At 38.9% G+C, this 19,837-nt stretch overlaps 1 protein-coding gene across 1 annotated transcript in view; it reads left to right on the forward strand.

Moving 5' to 3' along the window:
- The window catches only part of LOC132145079 (KH domain-containing, RNA-binding, signal transduction-associated protein 3-like), a 134,731-nt gene that overhangs the window by 55,126 nt on the left and 59,768 nt on the right, over nucleotides 1-19,837 (forward strand). Inside the window, exon 2 of the mRNA XM_059555795.1 lies at nucleotides 12,888-13,006. Within this exon, the coding sequence (XP_059411778.1) occupies nucleotides 12,888-13,006 (119 nt within the window). The remainder of the gene's footprint in view (nucleotides 1-12,887; nucleotides 13,007-19,837) is intronic.

A 19,837-nucleotide genomic window follows, 5' to 3' on the forward strand; every position in this document is an offset into this window, starting at 1 on the left:
TTATGTGAGATATGCTTGAAAAGCAGATGTTGGTAGGAAGGAATTCTTAAAGGAATAGTCCTTGAAATTAATATTTGCTGAGCATTTTCTCACCCTCGGTCCATCCATGATGTAGATTCGTTTATTTCTTCGTCAAAACAGATTTGGAGAAATGTAGCTTTGCATCACTTGCTCACAGTGAATGGATTCTCTGCAGTGAATGGGTGCCGTCAGAATGAGAGTCCAAAAAGCTGATAAAAACATCACAAAAATCCACAAGTAATCCACACCACTCCAGTACAGAAATTGTGAAGTGAAAAAGCTGCACATTTTTAATAAACAAATACATCATTAAAATATTTTACTTCAAATGGTCGCTTTTGGCCATATCTGGTCTGAATCATGTTTACAAGCCAAAATAAAAATTAAAATTTCAAAACAGTTCTATACAAATATGTTGGTGGTTTTTGATTTTAGAGGACAACAGGGGTTGGACTTTTTCACTGGAGGAAGAGTTATTATGGATCCGGGTTGCCAGGTCTGCATAACAATTCCAACCAAATTGATAATCAAAACTTGCCAGTCAGGGACCGGGGGAAATTGGCTATAAACATTGCATTGCAAAATTGCATTCTGGTTGGGTCCACCTTGGTCAAAATTGTGTGGGGCTGGGGGTTTTAGCTTCAACCCGCAGAGTAAAAAAAAAACGGGGAGAAAAATTGTACTTGGCAACACTGTTATAGATTATGCACTCGTATTTTGACTAGAAGCAACAATTTGAAATTAAAATACCTTAATGATGGATTTGTTACTTTTAAACACACCTCATTTTGGTTCACTAGACATTCATTGATGTACTGGAGTGGTGTGGATTGCTTGTACTAGATTGCTCTGATGTTTTTACCAGCTGTTTGGACCTTCATTCTGTCGGCACCCATTCACTGCAGAGGATCCATTGGTAAATTTGAGCTTGAGCTTGAGAGTGATTATATTTTTAGCAATTTTCCATTTTTAGACTAACTACGCCTTTAAATTAGTTTGGGCCATTTGTTTGTTAGTTTTGATACCATCCACAATCCACATCTAAAGATAATTAAAATTAAAAAAAATAAATACATAAAAAAAACTACACACACACACACACACACACACACAGACAAAAAAGAAAAGCAGAGTGAGAATGCTGATGCAAATGTTTTGTTTTTTTGCAACACCAAAAAGATAAGACTTATGAAATATCATATGACAGACAGAAGAGGCAGACGTCTGGTGGAGAGCAGAACAGATGCCCTATCTCATCTGGATCTCTCTCTCTCTCTCTCTCTCTATCTCTCCGTCTGTCTCTCCACCTGCATATTTTAACAAGCACACGCACATAGATGCAGCAGGTCAAATGGAAATGAGAAGTAACCAGGATAGATGTTAAACCGTGCTTCAGCATTTAAACACACACACATTCAGTAAGCTCAGGTAGGTAGCTAATGAAGTCCTAAAGTGTGCAGATAGAGTGCGTGCCTGTGGGACTGTGGGTCTGTCTCTCTGTGTCTCTGCTCATGTTTTGTTTTGTTGCAGAAAAGGGAATATTTGATTAAGAGACAGACTTTAATAATACATAGGGAATTCTCTTTTGCTTATATAACACGTCTCATGTTCACACACTTACATATACTTGTGTGAGAGACCTGAGCCTTATTAAATATGCAAAAAATATTTTGAATGCTTTGCTGATTAAAGAATAGCATAATTAATGGGAAAGCTTGTTAAGTGAATCCTAAGAAGAAGTATGCAGCTGTTATTGCCTATTTTTCGTATTTATGCATTGTGCATATTCTTTCAGCTCTGATAGTTCAGATTTTTATAGAAATGTTATGCTATCTAATTAACTAATGTGCAAAATACACTTTTTTAATAAGTCCCCCCACCTTTTTTTCAAGTACAGCATCTTAAATATAATTTATTATAGTACAGTTCCTTTAGTATATTTAAAATACATTTACTTTGAGCAAAACGATTTAAGATAATATGGATTTTTATTTATTTATTTACTTTTATGACCCCATTGGCATTTTCTTAGGCATAAATCTTCTAAAATATAGTGAGGTTTATGTCTAAAATATATTTAAAAAAATTGCAGTGGGGTTTGAAAAATTAAATGAATTGAATATATATCAGCACCTAACAATTCTCTCAAGTCTCTCAATTAATTATTATTATTTTTTTTTAAGTTTAAAGTGTACTATAGGATTTAGTAGATTTAGTATTTAGGGTGGATTTAGGATATTTATTTAAGAATATATTTTAACTTTATATATATATACATAAATATTAAAAATTATAAATATATTTTTAAACTTTAAAACAGGATTTTTTTTTTTTTTGCAGTGTATCTCTTACACCGAATTGCAATTAGTGCAATTAAATGTTACTTTTAGCACATTCTTGCTGATTAACATTTCACGAATGACTTCAAAGAGGGGATGAAAGAAAATTATTAGCCACAAAAGTTGGGGTCCCCTGTTGTTCTGTTGTTGAGATGCATATTAAATATTTCGCCCAGCCTTTGAAAAAAACTTAAGCCCTTAATGATAAACCAGAAGGCATCAAAATAATAAGTGAATTTTTTTCCACTGCATAAACAGCGAAATCTTTCCTTCATGAAAATCCATTATAACGGCAGATAATTTTTTGCAACCAATGCTTGCGGCATTATAATATTCATGAGCGAATGGCGTGTTAATGTTTGTGTTCCAAATAATTAGCATTTCTCATATTCCCACAGCGGACATTGTCTCACATTCCATCTTATTAACACGTCCGATTCCTGTCATCTCACACAGATTTTTCTGTGGCGTAATAACCTTCAAATGTTTACCAAAGGTTTTTCACTCAGTTCTGTTCTGATGAGCCGCGCTGATCCGGGAGGCAGTGGGAAGGCGAGATTACGGCCCGGGCGTCTCAGACTTCTCCCTTGGCCTCTTTATTCGGGCTCTGAATGGGACGTCTGTCAGACGCTAAAGATGTGGGGCTTAATCTCGCCAAGGCTGAAGATCAGACTAGAAATGCAAGTCGCACAAGGTCAAAGCAAATATGCTGCGCTCGAATCGCTCATGGCAAGAAGGACATTGCTTCTAAATAACCGGTTTGAAATGTATCCTTAGCAATTACTTGACTGCTACCATTAAATGGGTTGTTCATGAAAATATTTATTTGTTGACGGAGTCATACCACAGTAAGTGTTCATTGAAATCAGTCACAATGATAAATAAAAAGTTCTTCATTTATTAGCATATTTACAACTTCCTTAGCTAACTACTAATCGCTACATACTAATACTAATTATGAAGAATCCTTTATCATTATGAAGTCACCTTATGACATCATAATGAGTTCTAAAATGAGTCACACTGACTATTGATTATCTGAATACTAATGATTATTAAATATTACTCGTATTAACTTAAAGGATAAGTCTACTTCCAGAATAAAAATTTCCTGGCAATTTACTGAAACCATGTCATCTAAGATGTTCATGTCTTTCTTTCGTCAGTCACAAAGAAATAAAGTTCTTGAGGGAAAAATTCAAGGACTTTTCTCCATATAATGGGCTTCAAAGGTGGCCACTGATTTGAACATCAAAATGCAGTTTCAGTGCATCTTCAAAAAGCTATACACCAGTGGTTCCAAACTACGTTACTGGATGCCCCCCAACAATGCACATTTTGCATCTCTCCTTTGTCTGACACACACAGTGAGCACTATGAAGGGAAGTCGTGGCCTAATGGTTAGAGAGTCGGACTTGCAATCTAAAGGTTGTGAGTTCGAGTCTCGGGCCGGCAGGAATTGTAGATGGGGGGAGTGCATGTACAGTTCTCTCTCCACCTTCAATACCACGACTTAAGGGCCCTTGAGCAAGGCACCGAACCCCCAACTGCTCCCCGGGCGCCGCAGCATAAATGGCGGCCCACTGCTCTGGGTGTGTGTTCACAGTGTGTGTGTGTGTGTTCACTGCTCTGTGTGTGTGCACTTCGGATGGGTTAAATGCAGAGCACGAATTGGGTCACCATACTTGGCTGAATGTCACTTCACTTTCTTCTTTGCCGAGATAATCCATCCAACTCACAGGTGTGGCATATCAAGATGGTGATTAGAGAGCATGATTGTTGCACAGGTGTGCTTTAGGCTGGCCACAATAAAATTCCACTCTAAAATGTGCAGTTTTATCACACAGCACAATGCCACAGATGTCACAAGTTTTGAGGGAGTGTGCAATTTGCATGCTGACTGCAGGAATGTCCACCAGAGCTGTTGCCCATGAGTTGAATCTTCACTTCTCTACCATAAACCATCTCCGAAGGTGTTTCAGAGAATTTGGCAGTACATCCAACTGTCCTCATGTCCGCAGACCACATGTAACCACACCAGCCCAGGACCTCCACATCCAGCATCTTCACCTCCAAGATCGTATGTTATGGACAATGAACACAGGAGCATTTAATTGATGGCATGTTGAATGCACAGAGATCCCGTGACGAGATCCTGAGTCCTATTGTTATGCCATTCATCCACGACCATCACCTCATGTTGCAGCATGATAATACATGGCCCCATGTTACAAGGATCTGTACACAATTCCTGGAAGCTGAAAACATCCCAGTTCTTGAATGGCCAGCATACTTCCCGGACATGTCACCCATTGAGCATCTTTGGGATGCCCTGGATCAGTGTATATGACAACGTGTTCCAGTTCCTGCCAATATCCAGCAACTTCGCACAGCCATTGAAGAGGAATGGACCAACATTCCACAGGCCACAGTCAACAACCTGATCAACTCTATGTAAAGGAGATGTGTTGCACTGCTTGAGGCAAATGGTGGTCACACCAGATACTGACTGGTTTTATAATTTTGTTCAGTCTATATACAGTATATATATATATATATATATATATATATATATATATATATATATATATATATATATATATATATATATATATATATATATATGATAAAGAATTCATAAACAAACAGACCAGCTGTTGCTGAACTGTGTTCAAGGCTGCAGGATTTCCTTGAACATGCTTTAGTAATCTCTACAGTTCAGTTCATTTATCATGTAGAGTACACTACTGTACAAACCCATTAAGTGGTTAGTATAAAAGGGCAGCCTGACCCCACTTAATGACATCCCAGTGCTCTGCATGTGCTGTGAATTTTAATGTGGAAGCACAGCTTGCCACAGGATCTTTATAAAAATACTACTTTCCTGAGGAAAAATTTCACAGAGCAGAGATCTCAGGTTATTGATGTTTATATCAATGGATCTATACTATAAGAAGAGTAACATATACAGTATATCAATAAAATAGCTTGTGATGATAGCTCAGGGATTGCCTTTTGCAACCCTGTAGTATTCCGTTTACTTGAACCACTCAATATTATCAGGGTTTGTCAGTGTAATTTGGAGATGATGGGAAAATAAATGCATCACATGGATCAATTGTATTTATTTTGGTTGGTAAATTACATGGTATTCAGACTGTAATGTAATGCAAATAAGGTTTTTGGTCTGTTTTCATTGGAGATGTTTATTTATGTCTCTCTGTAAACCAAAATGTTTCTGCCATGTTGGCAATAAAACATTTCATGAATGGAAGTGTGAATGGACTTGAATATTAGATTGTATTGGTTTTAAAGCGGCCATATATACAGTATAATATAGATTTTTTTTTCTTTCCTTGAAATCCATTTTTTATTTTAGGCAAGGTTCATGCACCAAAATGTGATTTTTGCTTTTCATAACCATATTCCAAGCTCTCTTTAACCTTTAGAATCCTTTCAGAAAATAGTCTTTATCTGTAATAATTTTATTTCTACACCAATGCTCACAAATTTAGAAAAATTAAGATGTATTTTTAATGATTTTGAAAAAAGTCTCCTATGCTTTTCTGATTTGTTTAATCAAAAATACAGTAAAAAAATGACCATGATAATGTGAAATATTATTTTAAAAGAACAAGTTGAAAAAAAAGAAAACGAGATAAATGCTGTTTTTTTTTGCATTTTCTGTTGATCAAAGAATCCTGGAAATATTTTTTTTTATCACGGTTTCCACAAAAAATAAAAAGCAGTATAATTATAATAATAATTATTATTATTAATAGTTGGAAACCAATAGTAATTCATACTAGATTACCAAATCAGCATATTAGGTGATTTCTGAAGGATCACGTGACACAGAAGACTGGAGTAATGAATAAATTACATTTTAAAATATATTAAAATAGAAAACAGTTATTTTAAGTTGTATTTATATTTCACAATATTACTATTTTTACTATATTTCTGTTCAAATAGATGCAGCCTTGATGAGCATAACAGACTTCTTTCAGAAACATAAAAAAGTGTAATTAGCAGTAGTGTATTTGCTAATATTCGTTTGATTTGTGCTTGTGAGAATAATGAAATGCAATCTTATTTGTAAAGTATTTTATTCATATTTGTGTATGTTTAATATAAAAGCCAATTTTGTTTGCAGTGAATTCCATCAAAAATAACTACACTGTGATACACACTTACCACAATGCAAAATTATTTGTGCCATGACAAAATATTTTCCTCATGCTGTCCATCACGATTGCATTTTTACTATAAAACACAGCCTTGTCTTATTATTTAGGATGGATTGTATTCATGCAAACTGATTCATGATTTTTTTTATTAGAAAGCAGCTGCAGATATATCGAAATTCATAGAAAGTAGATCAGTGTATTTGCTTGTGAGTGAGACCTCCCGCCGCGCCGCCGTTACCATCTCCCTGTGATTTATCTGCTTTTCATTACAGCTTTGCCTGTAGACAGAATTGTTTCATAATGAAGAAATATATCTCCACTCTGCTTCATGCTCATTTGCTTTACAATCCGAGCGTGTTGTGGGAACGCGGTGTGGTGCGAGAGAGACACCAGAGATTACGACACAAAGAAATGCCCTGAAGATTGCACTAATTTAGTTACATTTGCATATGGAGAGATGCCGGTCTTCGACAGGGCCCGCTGAAACCGTGTCACATTTGAAATCGCATTGAAAGGCGCAGAGAAAGCAAGTGTTTGAGCCTTGGAGGCCACACTCTCTGTCACTCCAGTCTGCAGCTTTAACACATCACATCGCAACATGATTTTCCCAAGGGGAAAAAAGAAATGTGTTGGTTGTCATGGAAATCTATAGCCATTTTTCTTTCTTTCTCAGCGTTGAGCGGGTCGGAGTCCGGAGGGAGGGTTGCAGGAATAAGATGTGGGCAGGGTGACATGGGGCGATGACAGCGGGCAGCCGCTGGTATTGATCTGCGATCTGTCACGCCACCCCACTCTTGAAAAAGCGCACTAAAGTGTTTCACAACACATATCTTATTTTTCAGTTTCTGCTGCTATTCTGTTACGCCAAAGCTCCATGGGCCCGGCCGAGAACTGGACTGCATGCAGCCGTAAAAAAGAGAGGAACTGGAGACTTCAGAAATATATGGAAATCAATAACTAGTCCAAAAATGGCAAAAATTTCAGCCGATAAATATCAACATGGAGCTAAGAAATCTTTTGTCTCTTGATTTTATACTAACGTTTTGCCCTTTTAGAAGTGCCTTCCATGTCAGTCCAGGACTAGAGTTGTGGCTTGAATATGTTTTGGATGCTGAGATACTGGCATGGTCTGAAACGATTTCTCGCCAAGCGCTTAATGCATGTAAAAAGTGGTTGGAGTTACTCAGCAGTTGGTTAGTTTTGCCTTGCAACATAATACATTGCTGCAATTTGTGTTCTTCCAGTTTTTGCCTCAAGGATAAATGTGGAATCCTATTTTTTTTTTTTTCGCTCCCTTGGAGTACTCCATGTGGCACACATGTGTGCAATATCCTCAGCACCAATATGAAAATACTATATAAAGAATATTATCACTTAATCTTTTTGTGACAGATGTGCAGTAGCTTTTCTGAGAGATGTCGGCTAACTCTTGTATCTTGTATATGGTGCTGTAGGTGACAAAATTGCTTGGAAATTGAAAAAACATTATGAAAAAAATTTTGTTACACATTTTTTTTAATATATTTTAATGAAGTCTCTTATGCTGAACAAGGCTACATTAATTTGCTTTAATAATTCAGTAATATTGTGAAATATTATTACAATTTTTAAGTTCTTTCTATTGTAATATATTTTAAAATGTTATTCCTGTGATGCAAAGCTTTCAGCATCATTACTCCAGTCTTCACATGACTCTTCAATTACATTCATACACTGCATGAGGACAAATAAAGTATTTTCACCTTGACACATCTTATAACCGCCATGCTTATAGTGTGAGGCACAATCCAACCGCCAGTGCATGAATTTGTGTAATTCTTTACTTTGTTTTTTTATGCTTTAGTTTTGTAAGTTTCTTTGGATAAAAATATTTTTGAAATGAATATATATATATATATATATATATATATATATATATATATATATATATATATATATATATATATATATATATATATATATATATATAGTATTTAATGGTGTATAATGATAAGAGTTCATAGTTTGTCTTTTGCAAGGTTTAAACCTAAAGCGTTTTGGTTACAAGCCCATTTCTTTAACCTTTGTGCACCTTCACTTTGTGCCAATTGGTAGAAATGGGAATTGAACCCACACTTCCATTTAGAAGGCAGAAAACTCCTCAATTGAGAAGGCTAAAGAACCTTAGGCCTCTGTTTCTTCTGGTTAAATTCTATAGCACTCTGTGGTTGGTGTCCATTTCAGGAAGCACAAATGCTTTATTTATGCAACACGGGCTGAATTCACGAGCTCAATGCTGCAGACTGACGCCAAATTCTCTGCACTTTGACATCATTTGCTGTCACAAAGGTTCACATTTTTCTTCTCTTTGGTTGCACCTGTGCTGTGTTTGGTTTTCTACAGGCCAAGACTACACAAACAGAAAATGAATGGCAAAGAAAGCGCAGTGAAAAGAGAAGGGTGGAGAAATGTTTTGTACTTGAGAGTGTAATGTTCAACATTTGTCAGCTGTTCTGTCAAGTATGACCAGTATTAGTTTGGATGTCTGACACATCTTTTGTCTTGAGAAGCATGGCTTTGTACTCTAGACCTCTGAAAAAAACGCTTTTGTTGCTGTTTTTTTAAAGGCATGTGGAGTTTTTTGTGTGATTGGATTTTTCAAGCTTAATCCTCAGTAACCTGAGATTGTTTTGCCACAGAGCTTTCTGAAAATTGGTGGCAGACTCCTTCCCATGTGTTATATATTATGTAACAAGAATGGTTTAAAATATGCTATACTGTCTTTTGGGATAGTATTAAACAGACCTTTATTTATATTTGTATATGAAAAATTCATTTTTCTTTATCTTGCCTAGAAGCAGATGCCACATTGCATGGTCTGTTCCTGGATCGCTGAGCGTTCCCCATCTCTCAGAGCTTCTGTATGAGATGTTACTGCCAATCTCCTCTTTCTGCCACTTCTTTTTGAGCAGGAAGTGAAATTTGAGGAGTTAATGGAGCGTTTTCTGGCTCTCCTCTTCTCTGCTGGAGTCTTATGGGGGAGTCCGCCCTAATCCCACAAATCATGCCAGTTCATGAATTTTAAATGAAAAAGCCCAAATTTCTTTCGTTGCACTATTAATTTCACCTCACCTGAGCTCTGATACTGTGCTGCCTTGCACTCCTTCAATCACCACTGGAAATGCAATGTTAATCTGTGAGCTCTGGACGTAAATTACATTATCTTGACATGTTGTGGATAAAGAGTCTTGAGACCCCAACAATGAGGGGTGAATTCAATAAACCGCACTTCAGCACTTTTTTGGATGCAAACCCTTGCATCTTATTCACAAAGCACCATGTGTAAAATGCACTAATACAGGGCTGTTGCTTGAGAATTTCAGTTATTTTAAGTCACTGTTATTTTTTCAACACAGACTCTCTATGTACACATTTCTCATCAATTCCTTTAGTGAACACACGTACATCATCTTAAGTTACATCAATACCTTTTATCAGCAAGAATGCAATAAATTAATCAAACGAGGCAGTAAAGACCTTAATATTAAACAATATTTTTTTCTTTTTCATGTGCCTGAATAGACATATTAAAGCGTGAAAACTATTCTAAAGATCAGATTTGTAGAAATGAGTTGAACTTCTTTTGGTTTGATATATGTGTAAAGTACAGGTTATGGTCTATCCTTGAATAAAAAATATAGCTGTTATTGTTGCAGAGCTTAGATTTTTTGGTAGGTCACAATCTTCCGAATGGAGATTCTGTTGTAAAGGCTGCTGGTTATCTAAGGAGGGAATTTTATATTTTTCACAGTATCCTCTTGGGTGTGTTTTGTGCCCCTCGAATACAGGAATAATGATACGAAACAATGAGATGAACCACAGCCCACTGAATCGGCTGTCTCTGTGGACCTGGGAAACGGAGCGAGGAAGGGCTGTGGCGTTTGTTCCCAGCTCTCTGAGTAGCTATACGCAGATATGAATTTGATATTTTATAATAAAGTTTGACACAGAGATCCCAGATGAGACATGACAACATACTCTAACTAGGCAACATCAAATCCCCAGCATCAAGTACTAACTTAAAGAGAAAATGCGCTTCCAAACTGTAAAAGACTTAACCATTAGCTTTTTTCTTTAGTCTTTTGATTGACAGCAATGTTTCCTAGCAACCAAATTGTGGAGGATAATGCTATGCAATGCTAGCATGTGTTCTGTACAATTATCACAAAAGATCATTTACCATATTTTACATATTTTAAGCAAATGTTTGCTTGATGGGTTTTATGTTGTATATACACCGTTTTTTATTTATTCTTAAAATATGTCATAGATTGATACTTTCCCTACATATTTATAGGAATACAAAATAATAATAATAATAATAATAAAGTAGATCATTGTCATATTTATCTGATTTATGTAAGTCATGTCATTTAAATTCAGTCTAAACAGAATGGGTTTATTTTTGATGACTCTTCATAACTCGTTGAATACAAGTGCTTTCCTGATTAGTCGAGGGAATGTAGGATGTCTTAATTTTGCATAAACTGTCCTCACCAAAGCACAGATAATGGAAAAGAGAGTTGAATATTGAAATGCAATAAGCATCACAAGATGACAGATTGTGGAAAAGAACATTACAATTTCTTTTCATATTTAAACTCTTTTGAAGTGCTCTCATTATCATTAAGAGTTAATGACTAGGGTTTACTGGGAATAGTTTCGGGAAGAAGTTAGGAACTGCTGAAACCAGTTGACAGTTGCATAAAATGCTTACAAGTTAGTCATCTAATTGATTTTCTTTGAGACTGGTCACTGGTTACACAAAAACAACTGGTCAAATTTGAATCCAAAAATGCTCTGTGCTGCATATTTTAAAATAAACATAAAATGTATTGTTTCTACATACATAACATCTTTAACAGAAAAGTTTTATATTTCTCCATTATGTGTCTTACAAAATTATATAATTAATTACTCACCCTTATATTGGTCCAAACCTGTAAGATCTTCATTCATCTTCGGAACACAAATTAAGATATTGCTGATGAAATCCAAGAACTTTCTGCCCCTCCATAGACAGCAAGAGAACGGACACATTCAAGGCCCAGAAAGGAAGTAAGGACACTGTAAAAAAAAGTCCACGTGACATCATTGGTTCAATCTTAATTTTATAAGGCTACGAGGATGCTTTTTGTGAAAAAAAAAACAAAACAAAAAAAACACCTTTATTAAATGATTTAATCTTTTCTAGGTCAGTCTGTCGTCATTCATGAGGGTACCACAATGCATGTGTTAAAAAAAAATCACTTTGTAGGTGGATAGTTTGGTGTATGGCATATAACTCTTAAATGAAGACTTTTTAAACTACCAATGGGAAAAATGAAAACGTGCACTTGGCACTGTTGGATTCTTTTGATGGCTTATCTCCTAATTATTAATTAGGTCTTGTTACATAAACTGATTAATATTCAGAAGCCATGTTTTAGCTTTAAAAGAACTGGTTTATTGCAATGGGATGGGAGTTAAGTTGTATTGCAGATGTACCACAACAACCTGAGAAGACCTACTTGGAATTTGCGTATATATTTTTTTCACAGCACATACATTTTTGATGAATATTTGAGAGCACACAAATCTAACTGAAATCAATATGTTCTGATCTGGAAAATGAGTCTGTTGTAGAGAATTTTCTCTGGAACGGTACTAAATTCAATATGAAGTTGTTTAAAAATAGAACATGCAAAATCATGTTAACAGTTTTCTGGCTAAATTTGTGTGGATAAGATGAATCTTGCATTTGATTGAGCAATTCATTCACTGTGCTGTTTATGTGGATGTTGAATGTGTGATGGACGTTTCAAATTCTCCATCTTCATGCCAGTGCTTCTGAAATGACTTTTTCCATATTGTTTTCCACTAAGTACATCAATGAGTTGCAAACCCACTCCTTCCCAATAATGCAATGTATCATGAGCACCCGCCCTCATCTAAGAACTCATTAATGTGACTAATATCCATGCACCCCACTGTGTTCCAAAACAACAAAGACTTCTGTGCATGTTCCAAGAGCTCATTTAAACACTTTAATGTCTAATCAGACAACGCTTGCCTCACCAGCAGAAATATCCACCAATCACAAAGAAATGTCTATCAGATATGATTATAAGCACATCCAGTTGAATTACAGCGTGGCCAATGTAAGCTATTTCACAGTCCACTGATCACTCAAAATACACTTGGTACAAATGACATCGGGCATCTGTGCTTATCTGAACCTGAGATTCACACGGATAAACCTTTATTCTACATAGATAATGATTTGATAACCTCTTCCTGTCTCTGTCTCTCTTAACAGAAATCGAAAAGGTTCAGAAAGATGAAGACAAAGAGGATGAGAAGTTCATTGATGTTGTCATCAACAAGAACATGAAACTGGGACAGAAGGTTTTGATCCCTGTAAAACAATTTCCCAAAGTAAGTACAACAAAGCTGTTTTTTCAGTGTATAATATGATACAGTAGTTAAACCCAACTAGAACAGAACTGTTTTGGAGAAATTTAGCATTAAATCACTTGCTCACCAATGGATCCTCTGGAGTGAAAAGGTGCCGTCAGAATCATGACAATAATCCACAATTAATCCACACCACTCCATCAATTAACACTGTATCAAGTGAAAAAAACAAATCAATCATTAAATCATGTAAAACGGTTGCATTCAGCTGAAATATACCTATAGACCTTTACTTCTAAAATTGTTTTCTGCAATGAAACATCATCTCGTCTGAATCAGTAGAAAAATATCCACAGATCAGGCAGCTTTTACAAGCAAAGCAATAAAAATCAGTTCTAAACAAACATGTCAAGCATGGATTTTGATGTGCAGGAAAAACATGCAATGGACTTTTTCACTGGAGGAAGTGTTATTATGGATTATGGATATTTTGGCCAGAGGCGATGGTATAAAGTTTAAACATAATAATAACAGATTTGTTTCTTATAAAATATGCCACTTTTTGCATCAAAAGATGTAGACTGATGGACGGAAGTCATGTGGTTTATTGTGATGTTTTTATCAGCTGTTTGGACTCTCATTCTGATGGAACCCATTCACTGCAGAGGATCCATTGGTGAGCAAGTGATGCACTGCTAAATTATCCAAATCTAATAAAAATCTAATAAAAATAAAAAAACTACATCTTTGATGACCAGGGGTTTAAGTAGGGTTTCAGTAATTTTTTTCTTTTTCAATGACTGATTGCTTTAATTTTTTTGCAGTGCTAGTGAAACTGATCATAATATTTCATTAAAATCCATTGCAATTTGTCAAAAATCTAAATGATTTTCTATAGGCAGTGTTATAGTGTAAACTAATTAGTAGCTGTAGACATACATACTTAATATTAGGCATGTCTCCTTCACAGCTGATGACCTTTGTGTCTTTCATTTGTTCAGTATGTTATCACACGACTCCACACGCCAGCACTTCACTATACATACAGACCACAGTCATTCATAAGGATGGAAAGCACTTCACAGCGCAGCTACATGTTAATATGAACACGAGTTTGATATTGAAGCATGCACAGGGTGATTTCAGAAAATGGTCCTAATTTCCATATTGTTGCTGTTGAGTGTGTTATTTGATGATTTTTGCTCCCTTAGCAGACGTAGAGGTGAGCGTGACCTTGACAGCAGACTAGCACATTATCATACCACTGAGCATGTGTGTGTGTGTGTGTTCATGTGACGTGTGCATATATCCCCGCTGTTTTCCCAAAGGACTCACAAACGAGGAACAATTCTTTCTGTACCTCATTTAGTCTGTGCTTTCGTAGTTCTCCCAACATAATTTAATGGGCTTCTTTGTTTGCGAGGTCTTTAATTCACACTATTCCATCCTGAGAGGGTGAAAGAGCGACAAACAGCTGGAGAAAAGAGAGAAACAGAGAAATTTAAGCAGCAGGTGTAGATGTCTGACTCTATTAGCTTTTTTTTAGGGCAGTGAAAGGGTTTCTATAGATGATAATTAGAACAGCGTGTTTATGTGATTGTTTGAGGAGGCGTTTCATTGACGAAAGAGATGAGTAAATGAACAGGACATGTGGAAGGAGAATAGCATCTGCTCATGTTTTTTGTGTATCATAATCATAATTTTAATTCACTTTCAATATTATACTGAGCTACTGATATTTTCTGTATAAGAAATAAATAAAATATGTACCTTAGTTTAAACAATTTTTGATTTATTAATGGTTTTGAAAGAAGTCTCTAATGCTCACCAAGGCTGCATTTATTTGATTAAATAGGCTGTAAAAACAGTATTTTTCTGAAATATTATTACATTTTAAAACAACTGTTCTGAATTTGTTGTAAAATGTCATTTATTTCTGTGATCAAAGCTGAATTTTCAGCATCATCACTCAAGTCTTAAGTGTTAAATGATGCTTCAGAAATCATTCTAATATGCTGATTTGATGCTATATTATTAACAATTATTATTTGTACTCAATTATAAATAATGATTCCCTGTCAAGGGAACTTCGAACTGCATCCTCTGAGGGTACACTATGGGGAACACCTCGTCGTGACCCGTGTCTAAGGAATACTTTGAAAAATGCCAACGTGTTGGCCGGCGACAGCCTCTGACATCACTACTAGTGCGACTATAAATATGCGCCCGTAGGACCTGTCACTCATCTTCTTCGTCTTCATTGACTGTTTTGTTTGAAGCGTGCATCTGAGAAACGACTAAAACGGTAAGAGCGATCTATTATTGTTACCATGGCATCCACTAGCAAGGTGTTTAAACAGTGTGTGCATCCGTGTCACCGTTATTTGACACCTGATGACACACTTTTTGCGTCTCTTGTTTTGGCGAAGAGCACGCGCGCGATGTCCTCGAGGGGGCAATCTGCATGCACTGCGAGCGTTTTTCTCTGAAAAAGCTCCGCTCTCGTTTGTCTCTCTTTTCGAGGAAAGAGGGACAGCCATCTGGATCCCGCGGCTCAGGACTCGCCGTTGCCGAGGCACGGAGGAGAATGAGCTCGTGGGGATCACAGGTGGATCTCGCTGAGGAGTGTAGAGAGGGACTTTCCCTTTCACACTCTCCGGCGGCATACGAGAGTAAACTTCAGGAGGAAGATGCATTGTCATTAACCCATACTGACACTGAAGTTAGTGCTCTGAGCCTTCTCAATCCTCCTGCCCTGCGTATGGGGAGCTGTTAGAGGTTATGGATCGCGCCACGGCAAAATTAGACTTGCCATGGAAGCGTGCCAGAAAAGTAACGTCGCGAGGTCGGCTCGATGAGCGTTATTTGTCTGACCAGGCCCAGGTGAGCCTTCCATTCTTGCCTGACTTACATGCAGAAGTCGAAAAGGAATGGAAGAGGCTGTTTTCCTCTCGCATCCATCGGTTTCAGCATACGAGTTATGCTAATATCGAAGGCATGCACGAAAACGGCTATGAGAGGATGCCCCCTGTAGAAGAGACGCTGGCTAGCTATCTCTCTGTGGGGGAAATGTCCTCTCTTAAATCTCCCTCTTTGCCATCTAAGCCCCTCCAGTATACATCCCTCTTAAATGGCATATCATACGCGGCAGCAGGTCAGGCTGTGGCTTCGTTGCACATGATGGCAGTGCTTCAGGCTTACCAGGCTGACCTGCTGAAGGACCTGGATACAGACGAGGGCCTTTCAGCTGACCAGGTATCCGAGCTGCGCCGCACCACAAACCTTTCTCTCCGGGCTACCAAGCAGGCCACCTCCGCCATGGGTAGGTCTATGGCGGCCATGGTGGTAACGGAGAGACATCTGTGGGTGAACCTGGCAGACATCGGGAGGGAAGAAAGGGGGTTTCTTCTCGATGCTCCGGTCTCACCTTCTGAGCTTTTCGGTACCTCCGTCGAGATGGTGGTCGAGAAGTTCAGGGAGGCAAGGGCGCGCTCAGCTACCTTTAAATCCTTCATTCCACGAAGGTCCAGGTCCGAGCCCGAACAACAAAGGGGTCCTGGCCCATCTCGATCTGAGGATCGGAGACGGGCGCAGAAGGCTAGTGTCGCGGCTCGCGCTCCTCCCCCGCCTAAGGGCAGAGGCAAGAGGAATTGCGGGTCACGGAGAGGTAAGCAGGGTCTGAGCGATGTGATTCAGACGAGGCAGCGTCCTCGTCCGGATCGGAGCGATACCTAGTAGCTCTGGATTTTTAACCTCTGTTTTAACTTCTGTTTTTATCCTCCCCTGCCTAATTCCCCTGTAGCCACCAGCTCTCCACCTGATCGAGGTTAGGTGGAAAGTTTCTCACATAACAGTCTCCTATCCTGGACCTATGATGTTTTGGTTGGTTCTATGTTCATAGTAACCACCTTACTGACGGTCCGGACCAGAAGGGGGCACCCCGTAAGCGGTACTCCAGTACAGTAGGGTGGGTGAGTACGTAACCCTTTCATTATCTGCTTATGGGTGTTATGTTGCTGGTGGTTATATGTCTACTAACAAACTCTGTGAGTTTCCTTTACAGTGCTCTGGTATTAGGTGAACAAGATCACAGGCTTTCGGCAGGCGGCCGCGCTGCATGGGTTCCCCCACTGCATGGGTTCCCCCCCCCCCCCCCCCCCCGGGGCGCGACACCCACCACGGAGTGGGACGCAAGATTTTGCGCACTTTCTGAAATCCTGTACGGTAGGGATTATGCGCTCTGCTTCGTTCCCTTTCTTAAGATGATTAACCCTGGGCTCCATGGGCTTCACTCAACCAGTGTGTATTTGTTATACACCTCAAGCATCGCTTCCCTCAAGGTGAGGGGCTGTGTGGACGTACTGTGGGGCCTCTCTGAAGACGAGCTCCCACATACTGTGGTTGTCAGGTAGTAGGCCTCACCAGGCCTCCCTGGAGGTTTAGCTCCCACATACTGTGTGTTTCCACTAAAAAGCGAGCTCCCATGGTTTGTGGTTGTCAGGTAGTAGGCCTCACGAGGCCTCCCTGGAGTTGAGTTCCAATAACTTTCAGTTTCCACTTAAGGTGGTTATCTGGTAACAGGTAGTAGGCCTCTCTAGGCCTCTCTGTAGGTGAACTCCCACATATTGTGGTTATCAGGTAGTAGGCTTCACAGGCCTCTCTGAAGGTGAGCTCCCACATACTGTGGTTGTCAGGTAACCTTTCAGTACACACGCTAAGCCTGTGTACTTTCTCAAAACCACATGGTGGTCAGTGTGCACGTGAACACTTTGCGCACTGTCTGAAATCCACGTAAGTGGTAAGTGTGCACGCAAGACTCTGCGCACTTTCTGAAATCCTGTACTGTAGGGGTTACGCGCTCCTCTTCGTTCCCTTTTTTAAGATGATTAGCCCTGGGTTCCTTGGGCTTCATTCAACCAGTGTGTATTTGTTATACACCTCGAGCATCGCTTCCCTCAACATAAGGGGGGGTGTGGGCAATTCTCGTGGTAGTTTAGCAGTGCCCCCTTTTTTCTAAAGAAAAAGGGTCGCCTATGAGCATGCTGCTCGGAGCTCGGAGTCCTCCTCTCAAAGGAGACTGAATGCACGTTTTTTTCATCAGAGCGCTCCAGTACTACATACTGTTTTGAGATGCACTGTGAGGCAGGGGCTGAGGCTCGGGGAATGGCGCCTTCGTACCAAGGTGTTGAAGCAGAGTTAGGAGAGGTTGGCCAGATTTGGGTGGATCAGTTTTGCGGCTCAAGAGAGCATCGCACTATCCCCTCTGGCTTCCTCTGACTCAGCCAACTCCATTGGGGCTGGACGCCATGGTACAGATGTGGCCGAGGCTTCATCTGTACATTCCTTCCTCCAATTGTTCTGCTCCCGGGCCATTCCATCTACGAGCTGCTCTATCAGAGTGCCACGAGAGCCCCTCCTTAGAACAATATTTGTAAATCCATGTTATGGTAAGTGTGCACGTGAAGTCTTTGCACACTTTCTGAAATCCACACTGTGGTAAGTTCACACGCTAGTACTCTTGAGTTCTTTCTAAAATCCTATATGGTAAGGGCTTCGCGCGGCTGCTTCGTGCTCTTTCTTGAGTCGGTTAAAGCCCCGTTCATCTTGGGCATGACTCCACCCTAAAACAGGGCGCCGCTACTAGAGTACTGTTGGGACAGCTCTTTCGGCAAGTTTTTGCGAAAGCTAGCAGTAGCCCCTGTGTGACAGGCAAGACTTGGTAGAAGAAAGTGCTAGGTTCTTAGCCGTATGCCTTTAAAGGAATCTTTTGTGATTCCAAGCCTTCAGCTCTACCCCGGGTCTAGGGCCCTACAGGTAAGTTGGGTATGTAGCTTAGGCCTTTGGCCATAAGGGGTAATGTCATAGACAGCCGTTGAACCATCCCAGGAGCGACTCCCGGTGAAATGGTAGAGTTGGTACTTAGTGTTTGTCATGATTCTGGTCTGCACTCCCCTCAGCATGGCGGCGTGGGTATACTGTTCCCCATAGTGTCCCCTCAGAGGATGCAGTTCGAAGTTCCCTTGACAGGGAAGGTCTCAGGTTACGAATGTAACCATGGTTCCCTGAGAGGGAACGAGACACTGCTTCCTCTAGCTCCCTGCCATGCTTCGGACGCAAGCTTCACGAAGAAGATAAGTGACGGGTCCTACGGGCGCGTATTTATAGTCCTGCTGGTAGTGACGTCAGAGGCTGTCGCCGGCCAACACGTTGGCGTTTTTCAAAGTATGCTTCAGACACAGGTCACGAGGAGGTGTTCCCCATAGTGCCCCATCAGAGGACGCAGTGTCTCGTTCCCTCTCAGGGAACCATGGTTACATTCGTAATCTGAGACGTTATTTTTTATAATCAATGCTGATACAGTTTTTTTCTGCTTAGTATTTTGTTTTTATTTTCTTCTTCTTCTTCTTCTTCTTCCTCTTCTACTTCTTCTTCTTCTTCTTCTTCTTCTTCTTCTTCTTCTTATTATTATTATTTTCAGGATTCTTTGATGAATAGAAAGTTTCAATTAACAGCACTTATTTGAAATATAAAACTTGTTACTTGTATACATGTATTAAATGTCACTTTGGTTCAAATTTGTGAATTGCTAATTGCTAATATTTTTTCTTACCCCAAACTTTTGAATGGTATTTTGTCACAGTTTCCAGAAAAGTATTAAACAGCAAAACTGTTAATATTTTTATTATATTGGTAATATTAAGAATCAGTTCATAATATTTGAGTACCAATCATAATTGATAAATATTGAAACTGGACTAATGTCTGCTGAAAGTTAAGCTTTGACATCAAAGGAATACATTTCATTTTAAATTGTATTAAAATAGGAAACAATTTTAAATTGGAAAAATAGTT

The sequence above is a fragment of the Carassius carassius genome, chromosome 8, assembly GCF_963082965.1.
Source record: "Carassius carassius chromosome 8, fCarCar2.1, whole genome shotgun sequence".
Classification (NCBI taxonomy): domain Eukaryota; kingdom Metazoa; phylum Chordata; class Actinopteri; order Cypriniformes; family Cyprinidae; genus Carassius; species Carassius carassius.